The sequence below is a fragment of the Quercus robur genome, chromosome 12 (assembly GCF_932294415.1).
Source record: "Quercus robur chromosome 12, dhQueRobu3.1, whole genome shotgun sequence".
Classification (NCBI taxonomy): Eukaryota; Viridiplantae; Streptophyta; class Magnoliopsida; order Fagales; family Fagaceae; genus Quercus; species Quercus robur.
This window is the reverse complement of record NC_065545.1, coordinates 37,615,385-37,626,750: the sequence shown is the minus strand read 5'-3', so window position 1 is coordinate 37,626,750 and position 11,366 is coordinate 37,615,385. Positions and strand designations below refer to the sequence as shown.

Sequence of the window (11,366 nt, the reverse complement as noted above, 5' to 3'; positions counted from 1 at the left end):
AGAGAATTGTTGGATGAACAATTTTTAACTCTCAAGTGTTTTAGCTAGGGTTTTCTCTCTGAAGCTCTCACTTACATTTGTGGGTAATGTGTGTATAAATAGTATAGGCACAGAAAGTGTGTATCAAACTGGACAGGCTGACAAACAGAATGTCTCGCGGGTGTCTCTCGGGAAGGCCTTACCCGCGAGATACTTGCGAGACACAGCTGTCTCCATCTAGCCTGATTCTTCGCATTCCAGTCATGTGCAAGGCACATGCTTCCTTTCGCGGGATGCTTAGTCGCAATATACCCGCAAAAACTCTTCAGTCTTCAATAGCTTGAATCTTCACACTCTCTCTCACTATCACACAACCCTTACAATAAATTCCCACAACAAATACAGGGTACAAAAGATTGAATAAAATTTACAATCAAATTTGGCACGAAATAAAAACCAACAAAATACATATTTGTAAATCACAACTTTACAATGTCATTGAGTTTTTCACTAAAAAAGGCAATATGCCTTCTTTCTTGACTCAACACAACACCAACACCAACACCAACACGAGAAGCATCACGATCTACCTCAAATGCTTTACCAAAATCTAGTAGTGCTAGAACTAGGGCTTCTATCATGGCTTTCATAAGCTGTTGGAAACTTGATTCAGATGCATTAGACCATGTAAATACCACACACTTCAAACAATTTGTGATAGGAGCAACAATTGTACTGAAGTTGCGAATAAACCTCTAATAAAATGATGCTAATCCATGGAAGCTCCTCACATCATGGATGGATTGTGGTCTTGGCCAATCTACAATAGACTGTACCTTTTTGGTGTCAACCTTGATAGCTTCTGTAGAAATAACATAACCCAAGAACACCAAGCTATCAATCATGAACTCGCACTTCTTCAAATTAGCAACTTCTGCTCCTTTAGTGTCTCAAACACTTGTCTCAAGTGCTCATAGTGTTCCTTTGGATTCTTACTATAGATGAGAATGTCGTCAAAGTATACCACCACAGACTTTCCAATAAATGGACGAAACACCTGATTTGTCAATCGCATAAATGTGCTTGGTGCATTTGTCAACCCAAATGGCATGACTAACCATTTATACAACCCATCACGTGTTTTAAACGCAATCTTCCTTTCATCCCAGGGCAGATTCGTATTTGGTGGTACTCACTTCGGAGATCAATTTTGGAGAAGATTGTTGAAATCAAACCCAAGCTGGAAGGTTCAGCAATGGAGGAATTGAAGAAATACAAAGAGAAAATGAACATTACAAAGCTTGAGAGAATAATTCCGTATATATTAAAGATCCGTTTGGATACAGCTGAAAACTGAAACTAAAAACTAAAAAACACTGTAGTAAAATAATTTTTAAATATGTGATTAGTACCGTGGGACCCATTTTTAATGAAAAAGTTGTTGAAAAATGAAATTTGTGGGTCCGTGAACAGTGCACGATGTGCACTAATTGGCTGAAAAAGAGTGAGAAAATTCAAACTTTGCGGCTACTATTCATGAACAGTGCATGAATAGTAGCCGTAAGTCTCACAAATGCGTGCAAAAAAAAAAAACGCCAGACACAGACGCTGGGTTTTTCAGCCCTATCCAAACATAATCTAAATATCTGCTCTGTTTCTTATATATAGGAGCAGAGGAGTGGTAAGCTACAAGCTACATAACAGAAAAACTAACCTATCCAATCTAATCATGACAAGTGTCATTACTAATGTAACTAATAAACCTACTCTTATGTACAAACGACATGCCATTCTGTACACCTAATACAAAACCATTTATTTACATGGTAAGTAGCTTAAGCAGCAGTAACTGAACAATTGCATTATGTGCTTCAAACCAGCTTTAGTTTCTAATAAAGATCTTTGAACTCGAAAAATGATCCAACATTTCATTCAAATGAGGAATTGGAAAGCCATATTGGACCGTAAACTTGTTAATCATGCTGCTATCTATACACATCCATCATGACCCATCCTTCTTTGGAGTAAGAAGAGCGGAAATTGCACATGGGATTATGCTTTAACGAATTAACCCCTTGTCAGCTAGCTCCACCACTTGTCTATTCAACTCCTTATATTCTTTTGGAGTCATGCAATTATGCGATCTATTTGATAAACTAGATCCTAGGGCAAGGTATATGTGATGTTGAATATCCCTCATTGGCGGTAATGTAGCCGCAAGTTCATTGGGGATGACATCACAAAATTCCCTTATTAAAGGCTCAAGTTCATGTGGAATAGAGTAGTCCTCACCTGCTTCCATCACTGCTAGAACAAATCTCATTGCATTCTCCTCCATTTCTCTAATGAATCTCCTCGTGGATGGTGACTCTGAAAACCAAAAGGTTTTATTGATATTAATAATATGACAAAAGATGATCTTTCTCAGATACCCCTTACACCCTTTTTAGGAGTCCAAATCTTCTATCCCATACTTTCTGCTCCATTATATACTCCACAAATAAAAACATGCCACATGTCCATCTAATTTATTAAATGCTAAATTTATGCCTAAAATTATTTCAATTACCTAATTTTTCCCATACTTTCTGCTCTACTATATACTCCACAAATAAAAACATGTCACATGTCCATCTAATTTATTAAATGCTAAATTTATACTTTCTATTATTTCAATTTCCTAAAATAAATAAATAAATTAGGTAATTGAAATAATAGTAGGCATAAATTTAGCATTTAATAAATTAGATGGACATGTGACATATTTTTATTTGTGAAATAGGAAGTGTGGGACAGAAGATTTGAACTCCCTTTTTAGCATAAGCCTACCTATTGCAAACTTGAATGATATTAATGATAATTGGATAAACAAGGAAACAAACTATTTCTTTTTTCTTTTTCTTTTTTTGCTCTGAGATAGAATTCTACTTTGGCCTTAATCTAAACGTATATGTGAGTGAAGCTCCTTCTTGGAGACTTGAACCCCGACCCTTACCCTCCACCCCACAAGTACTTATACTTGTGGAGTGACCATCACACCAAGGATGCGCAGTGGTAAACAAACTAATTCTAGAGATACTAACGCAAATTCGAATTCAAATATGATAACTACTAAGGAAACATAAAATTATCTTCAATCACAGAAGGTAATCCTCGAAATATGCTGGCCTCTAATGTCTCGCCTTGAAGTCTGCCGTGAATCACCATCACTCTCTTGATTCTTATTAAGTGCCAAATCTGTAGCAGTGTTACTGCAGAATCCTTCCTCCTCACTTGATGTCCCTACATCATTTAATACATAAAGTCACTCTCAATTTACTAGTGTAAATAGGTGTTGTGATCTATATTATAGCTTATGGACACATTTTGAATTGCTTTTGGTCTTGTTCCTTGGTGGAGAATGGGTAGTATTTTAAGTTTCATTGATATAGATCCTTTAACTTTGAACATAAAAACACAATACTATTTTGAGGATCCATGATCCCTGCAGAAAGATGAATAATTTGGTTGGAACTGGCTGCATATTTCCTTCTTGGTCATTCAGCTTTACCCACAAACCACTTGGCTGTTGCTGTTTGTTGTATGGATCAAATGGTAAAATGTTAAGATTGTGCAGAAAGATGTAATGAAAGTTGTAGTTTGTTAACTTCATTCATCAAGTTTTTATTGTTTTGAGGTCAAGGTTTCCTATTAACACTTTTTTCCCAATTTTTTCTGACTTATTAGATGTAAATTATCATGTAATTTTTCTTAAGTACATACTATCTTAACACCTGGGTTTGAATCTTCTCACCCGCTCTAGTTATATGGGGAAAAAAACTAAAAAAAGTACAATTATTAACAATCTTGACACCATTATAATGATCTTTACTAAATTGATACTTTTTGGTACTATTGCAATATCTTCCATGCTTTCAATGTGACATACTTTTTGGTACTGTTGCAATATATTTCACACTTATGATAATAATAAATAAATAAATAGTTAAATTGACTCAGCAATTTCAGGTGGAGTCTTTTAGTGGAATTATAGATATGTGGTCCACCATGAAAATAGTATATTTTTCCACTACTAGAAGTATGCTATTCAAATGAAGTTGTCACATAATAAAATTTAAAATGGTTTCAAATATTTAAATTTTCTCCCTTATAAAAATTTTTAAATTTAAAATGGTGAATATTTAGTGTTGAAACTTGAATTTTATTATATTTTCATATTTTGAAAGATATTTTTTTAATTATTATAAATCAAATTATAACGTTTTCCTCAACAACCAAAAAAAAAAAAATTAATTATAATGTCATTGAGACGTTTGCATAAAATTTAATTATATCTTCCTCTTCAATTTATGTCCATATAAACTGTCCAATTTCTAAAGGGGGTTGTTGGACTCTAAAAGCAACGGCTACTTGCAAACCTTAATTTAGGATTTCATTAAAAAAAATAAGTTACAACCTTTTAAATTCATAGTGCTGCTTTAGCATATGGATTCATAATAGTAATAAGGGCATATAGACATATACTACAATTTAGGCAACTGTGGATGAAGTTGTGATTTAAGACTTATGAACAAAATGAGAAACAAAAAAAAAGAAACAGAGGCTTGGGAACTTGGCATGTATCCTATCCAACCAGACAAATAAGCTCATACAACAAACTAATCCAACATATATGTTTGCATTGATTCAGAAACAGGGCCAAAATTCTAAGAAATTTGAAAACTAGACAAAAACTAGACAAATATCTGATGCACCAACTTAGTTGCATAAATCATTATTTAATATAATTTCTCAGCACTCTGCAGCTTTTATTTATCAATCTCAATACACCTAAAACGATTTCCAAATTTAGATTTTGACTTCATTCATTTTGCACTGGAAACACATTCCCAATAGAAGAAAAGTTATGTTGCATCAACACATCTTATAAACAAACACAAGCTAATATTCAGTCTCTACTCTATCATCACCAAGAACTTTATCAACTAATATTTTTCCAATGATTAAAACCTTATGTCAGCAAGAACTCAGATTGTCAAATTGATCATTTTAAATTGTTGGGATAACTCACCTGCCTAAACAATGCGCTGATAGAAGTTGTAGCAAGTCCTAGTAAGCTGCAAAAGAAGAAATAATAGAATCTAGTCAACTGCCAAAAGAGTGAACAAAAAGGTAACAGTCTGATGCTTTCAGTAAGTAAAGGTAACACAGAATGAATTCACTCAACTATTATTAAAAGAGTGATAAGCATCCATAATATTAAGTGGAAAGACGATCTGCTGTCAATCCCACTCTGTAGACTTATTCAGTCCATTCCACAGCACAATCATAATTCCAGGAAGGTAAAAGAAACAGTATTTTATATGAGACAATAATAGTGTCCTATTTCCTACTTCAAATAGGACACTCTACTGCAATCTACAAGTGAATTTGGCTAGAAGCAACCATAGCAATAGCACATAGCAATCTCTCTAGTAAATTTACAATTAATGAAAAGTGAGAACAATAGTTTATCAAGACTATCCACTATCATGTCAGGTATACAACTATCTTATGCACATAAAAGCAAGCAGACTCACCATACAACAGAAAAAATAAATAAATAAATAAAATTGATAAAAAGGCATGCTATTTATATAGCTTTGCTGTTGCACTTTTTACTTAACCCAAAATAAATAAATAAATAAAGGAGAATTGTTACCTTTTTGCTATATTTAAAATCACATTTGGGAAGAAAATGCAGAGGCAGGTTGAAAGAACAGGGAGCCTTAACCAAAATAAACAACTTATTGGGGCCTAATAAATGACAAGAAAAAATATAGATCTTTTATTTTTGCTAAGTAAAAAAGAAATGAGGATTAGCAAGACAAAACTCATTCAATTAACTACCTGGATTGGAACCAGATCTAGCACCCTTTGAGATCAACGTCCGAATAGCCTGTCAAACAGAAATATTTATAATTCTATTGGAGCCCATCCTTTTCAACCATAAAATATGAACCAAAGCACAGGAAAAAAAAAAAAAAAAAAAAAAAAAAAAAAACCTAAATTTGCCTCAACCATTCTGTTATCTAAACAAAAACCTGTGTCCATTCCAAATTACCATCAAAAGAAAAACCGATAGCATTTCAATAAACCCATCATCCCAAACACAATGTTTAAAATAGTAAATTACGAATTAAGGTCCTCTGAGTCTCCAAAGTTTTAGGGTAACTCCACTCTGGAATTGTTAAAATACTACTATTTCACTATAAACCCAAGTAAGCTTTAAGCACTACTAATATTCCTCTACTACTAAACACAAATTCCCAATAGCTAACAATGATACCCAGTAGATCCGTACAGTTCAAAGTCAACACTCACCACCAAAACCAACAAGTTGGACGATGCAGATTGAAATAAACACACACACACACACGGAGAGAAAGAAAACTAAATTTGAATACACAAACACAATAAATCAAGTCTTAGAGAGTGTCTAAAAAAACTCAATCAATATTTGTATGAAAACTGTAAAGGAAACAGAGATTATGATTTGAAATCGAATAATGAAATTGCAAAGGTCGAACAATTAGAAATCGAAATAGGGAAATCGATGATGAGCTCAGTTTTCTGAGAAATGTGAAACGAAAATCATGGGGAAATCAATGAAAAAGTGTGGGTAAACCAAAAAAAAAAAAATCAAAGACAAAATTAGGGTTTGTGATTCGTACCTAACCAGAGCTGAGAAACACAACGCCAAGAGAAAGGAAGAGTCACAAAACCGAGATCGCACCTAATCGGAGCTATGCGATTACGTACCTAATCGATGATCGTCGAGCTCTATGAGATCTCCATGATCGTCGAGCTCTATGAGATCTCCATGCGCTCTGTGAGATTTCTCAGTTTCAGGCTTTCAACGAAAGAGTGATAAGAGCTCTGCGTTTGTTGGTTACATTTGGGCTATATTTTTAAATTTTGTTGGGCTTTTTCAAGGGATGAAAATTTTGTTGTGGGCTTTTTTCAAGGGCTGAAAATTTTGTAATTTTTTATCAAGGGTTGTGGGTTGAAAAAACTGGCGCTTTTTTTTTTTTTTTCACATCTATTTCAAGGGTGTTTTAATTTATTTTGAGGGTTTAAATAACTTTTGAAATAAAGTTAAGTAATATATCCTACCGCATTTGTATTTATAGGTTGTATCGACAGATTTTAGTAAACCCTCGATAAAAGAGGGTTGAAATAACTAAAGTTTGTTGTAGTGGTTTATCTTGTATTACTAAAGTGAAAATTTGAAGAAAAAATAATAATAATAAATTAGGTAATTGATAGACATTAAAATATGTATATTCTATTTCTATTGCAAAGTTTTTTTTTTTTTTGGATAGGATCATATTGCAACGTTGATTAGTCTTTATGTCAACCAATTCATAATCTTCAAATAGTGTTAAATAAAAAAAGAGAAATGTTATGCCTATAACATTTTCACAATACTTTCACAACAAATTCTAGGTGTTAAAGTTGTTGCTTTTTTTAAAATTTAAATCCACCATTGAAATTACTATTTTGCCTACCAATAGCTGCCAATAACAACCTACCACATAAAATTTGTTATGAAAATGTTGTAAATATAACATTTCTCTAAAAAAAAAAAAATAAATAATGATATTGAGGTTCCATAATAATTAAACATTAATATTTCAAATTTTAACAATTACAAAACACCAAAGATACATTAATACTTTTTTTTTAGGGAGATACATTAATACTTAATGTTTCCTCAGCTTATTAACTTAAACAAGAAAAATAATTTAAAATAATACAATATCATGCATACCCTTAAATTAATAAAAACTAAATAGAAACTATGAAATGGATCCTCTTTATTTTGAGACAAATGAAAATATCCTTTTTTTTCCATTTGACATACTACAAGAAGTCTTGATGTTGCTATTTAGTTGTCATACTCCCGAGCCATGAATGTGGTTTGGACTCCTCGTTCATCCATTAGGTCAGACATTCCATGTCAAGCCATAACTACTTAGCTTTTGCTCAGTTATTTGATTAAGTCGCGTTGCCATTGCTTGTGTAAGATGATTTTTCCAATCTCCAACCTCACCTTTCCTAAAAAATGTACTATTTTTGAACTCAAGTGTGTTGACTTCATCTTTCTTGATTCCAAACGCCAATGTCATCACTCCATTTTTATTCACCTCTAAACTGGACATGTTTTCAAAATCACATAAATTTTTAATCTTTTGCACCATACCTTTATCCTCTTCCTCCAAGGAGAAAGGGTAACCTATAAATTGAGCCAATTTCTTTATCCAATATTCGGTTTCATTCTTCAAATCTTCAAACTTTATAAACAATACTTTCTCTGGTGATTCCAAACTTGCTCTCCAGTAGCCTAATACATGATCCCAAAATGGTCCAGCGGTAGTTATTCCTTCACAAAAGAACTCAAGTGTATCCTCAATATTTTCATTGATTGGGAGTCCTGCCCGAGTAGTCATCTTGCTTTGAAAGGTCCATAAAGACGCAAACACATCCTTCGGATCCCTGCATATATAAACAATTTTACTACCAGAATTTATAATGGATTTTGGTAGGGAAGTGTAGGGAATGTGTGTAGACACAAGTGGAACATCTAGACTCAATTTTGGTTGGCTTGAGCTAACTTGAAACTCAATAAAGGGTACACAATCATGTGACATTCTTGTAAGTAAAGGGTTTGTAGGGTCGCTTTCACAAGATCGTGTCATAATAGCAAAAGCCAGAGCCTTAAGCCAAGTTGTGCCACATTTTGGAAAACAGCTCAAAATCACTTGGTTGGGTTGTGGCTTGAAATGTTCTTGAGCCAACAATATTCCAGGTATATGGAAGAAAGGGTACCAAAAACCTTCATACTGGTAGAAATCTGCCTTCCCAGAACCCTTTTTTTTGGGGATGGTTGACAAGATCTGTTTGAATCTATTATCGATTTCTAGATCAGACATATACTCTTCTTTCTCAATACTGTTTGGAGCAGGGTTCATTTTGGAAGAAGAGGATTCCATTGGTAGAAAATAAAACTAGCTTGATTCTGTGCAAGTGATATGTATGCATCAATGGGGAAGAACATCATTAGATATAGGTAAATTGCAAGGAGAATTCATCATTTTAAGCCACTCATTTTGATGGTGACTTAACGTAAACACAGGAGAGCCAAAAATGGCAGACAAGCATGAACTCATTTTGACGTTGACTAAAGACTCTCATGTCATCTAAAAATAGACTTCATGCTTGTCGGCCACATTAAGCCACTCTTCTAAAAATGGTGACTAAAACAAATTTTGATAGCGAAGAATGACAAGAGTCCATTGGATAAAAATACTAAAAAGTTTCCCACCATAATTTTAGCTAGGATTTCAAGATAGGGAAGCCGAAGTATAAGAAGAAGAAGAAAAAGTCAAAATAGATATCCATATAATACTAACAAATTATCAACTAAGATCAATACACAAAATCATTGTTTCTTAATACATTAAGATGCAATCATCTACCAATAAAAACAAAAAAATATAAATAATATTGTTTCTTAAAAGTATCAACTGTTGCAAATATATATATATATATATATATATATTCGCAAACCAAACTTACTTTTGCTACTTTAATATAGTATTTGAAATGTCTTGTGCAGTAGTGTTTTTGGCATTTGATGTTCTAAATACTAAATATTTAACATTTAAAACATCTAATGCTAGTACTCTAATATTGAGTTGACTGGGATTTTTTATTTTTATTTATTTAAAAAAATTGTTTTTGTTAAGTTTTTGAGTTGGCTAGTTGCTAGTTGGGCTAGGCTAATTAAAAGGGAGGGGCCAATGGGGTCTAAGTTTTTGGAAAAGGAGTATAGAAATAATATATATAAATATATATATATATATATATATATATAACCATTAATTTTTTTTTTCTTTGGGCTAGGGGGGCCCAATTATTTTTTTTCCTTTTTTTTTCTTTGGGCCAGGGGGACAGGGCCCCCTTGGCCCCCTTTAAGGTCCGTCTCTGCTTTTACTAGAGACAAGGAAGAGTCATAAATTTGGTTTTAAATTTCAACCATATATATATATATATAGAGAGAGAGAGAGAGAGAGAGAGAGAATTTCGAAAAAGTCCAATTAGAATTTCAAATTAGAGTTCAATTTTGTGCCATATATCCTAAACATTGACAGTTTACATTTTATACCTAAAAATATTCTTACAAGACTTTTTAAAGAGTTAACAAAATATAAGAATGGTTATCAATAGTATTTAAATTATATATATATATATATATATAAGAATTATACTATGCATCTTATTGTATATCTTTAAGTATATCCATGTATATGCATAGGATTACAAGTTAGTCTATATATCTATCAATATATTAATAGGTCAAAGAAAGTTCAATTAGAATTAAAAATTAGAATCCAATTTCGGGTTATGTGTCTAAATTTATGTAGGGACCTTACCATATTATCTACTTAAGTTTTTTAATCTTTGTGTTAAGTGAATTAATGAGTGCAAAATACTAAGAATCTAATATTAATGAACTAAAAAAAAACTAATCACATATACTCAATACAAAAATATAACCATTAAAAAAAAATCTTTTTTTTTTCCTTTGGGCTAGGGGGCTAATAGGCCAAAAATTTATTGACCTCTTGTGATGAATTAATTGATTAATTAGCCAAGTTTATTAATTAATCAAATTAACATGCAAACGCGTGATAGCACAAACAAATCACCAATAAACTTAAGTATGCAATAGAAAATAAATTGATATGGTAATTTGTTTACAAATGGGGAAAACCTACATGGTAAAAACCCCCACCGGGTGATTTTAAGGTCACCACTCCCGAAAATTCACTATTATCACAACAAGCGGTTACAAGTAAAGAAATCCTAGTACCTTATACCGACTTACAGTTGAACCCTTACCCCAATACCCAATTAGACTTGTTCTATAATAATAATCTCTCCTTTCAATGCATGGCTCCCAAAACGTGACTAACCAATTGTGCAGATTCCAATATGCGACTTCAATCACCAACTAGAGAAGGTTGTTGGCTGCAAAGTTCTTCAATTCATCACATGATGAAGATCGAGAAGCTCCTTGGTTACAAAACCCTACAGTGCATAAACACAGTAACTTCTTCACAAGAAATATGAACTAGGGCAAATTCTGTCTCCGGTCACAATTTGCTTGAACAAACTTTGCTCAATACTTGTGCAACTTGTGTCACCTTTGACGACCCTTAAAATAATCCTTTTATATGTCTAGGATTGTGAGAAAAGAAAGCCTAAACATACAATCACGAATTTGAGTCAAAACAGAACTGAAACTCTGTTTTTCATAAATCTCGACAGATGCCTATCTA

General features: G+C 32.8%; 1 protein-coding gene across 1 annotated transcript; it reads right to left on the bottom strand.

Moving 5' to 3' along the window:
* Positions 1 to 3,112: 3,112 nt before the first annotated feature.
* On the bottom strand, positions 3,113 to 9,014 carry LOC126708469 (flavonol sulfotransferase-like). The gene is made up of 2 exons (XM_050408264.1): positions 8,225 to 9,014; positions 3,113 to 3,261 (listed from the first exon to the last, which is right to left on the bottom strand). The coding sequence occupies exons 1-2, from the start codon at positions 9,012 to 9,014 to the stop codon at positions 3,113 to 3,115; spliced, it is 939 nt and encodes a 312-aa protein (XP_050264221.1).
* Between the last annotated feature and the right edge of the window lie 2,352 nt (positions 9,015 to 11,366).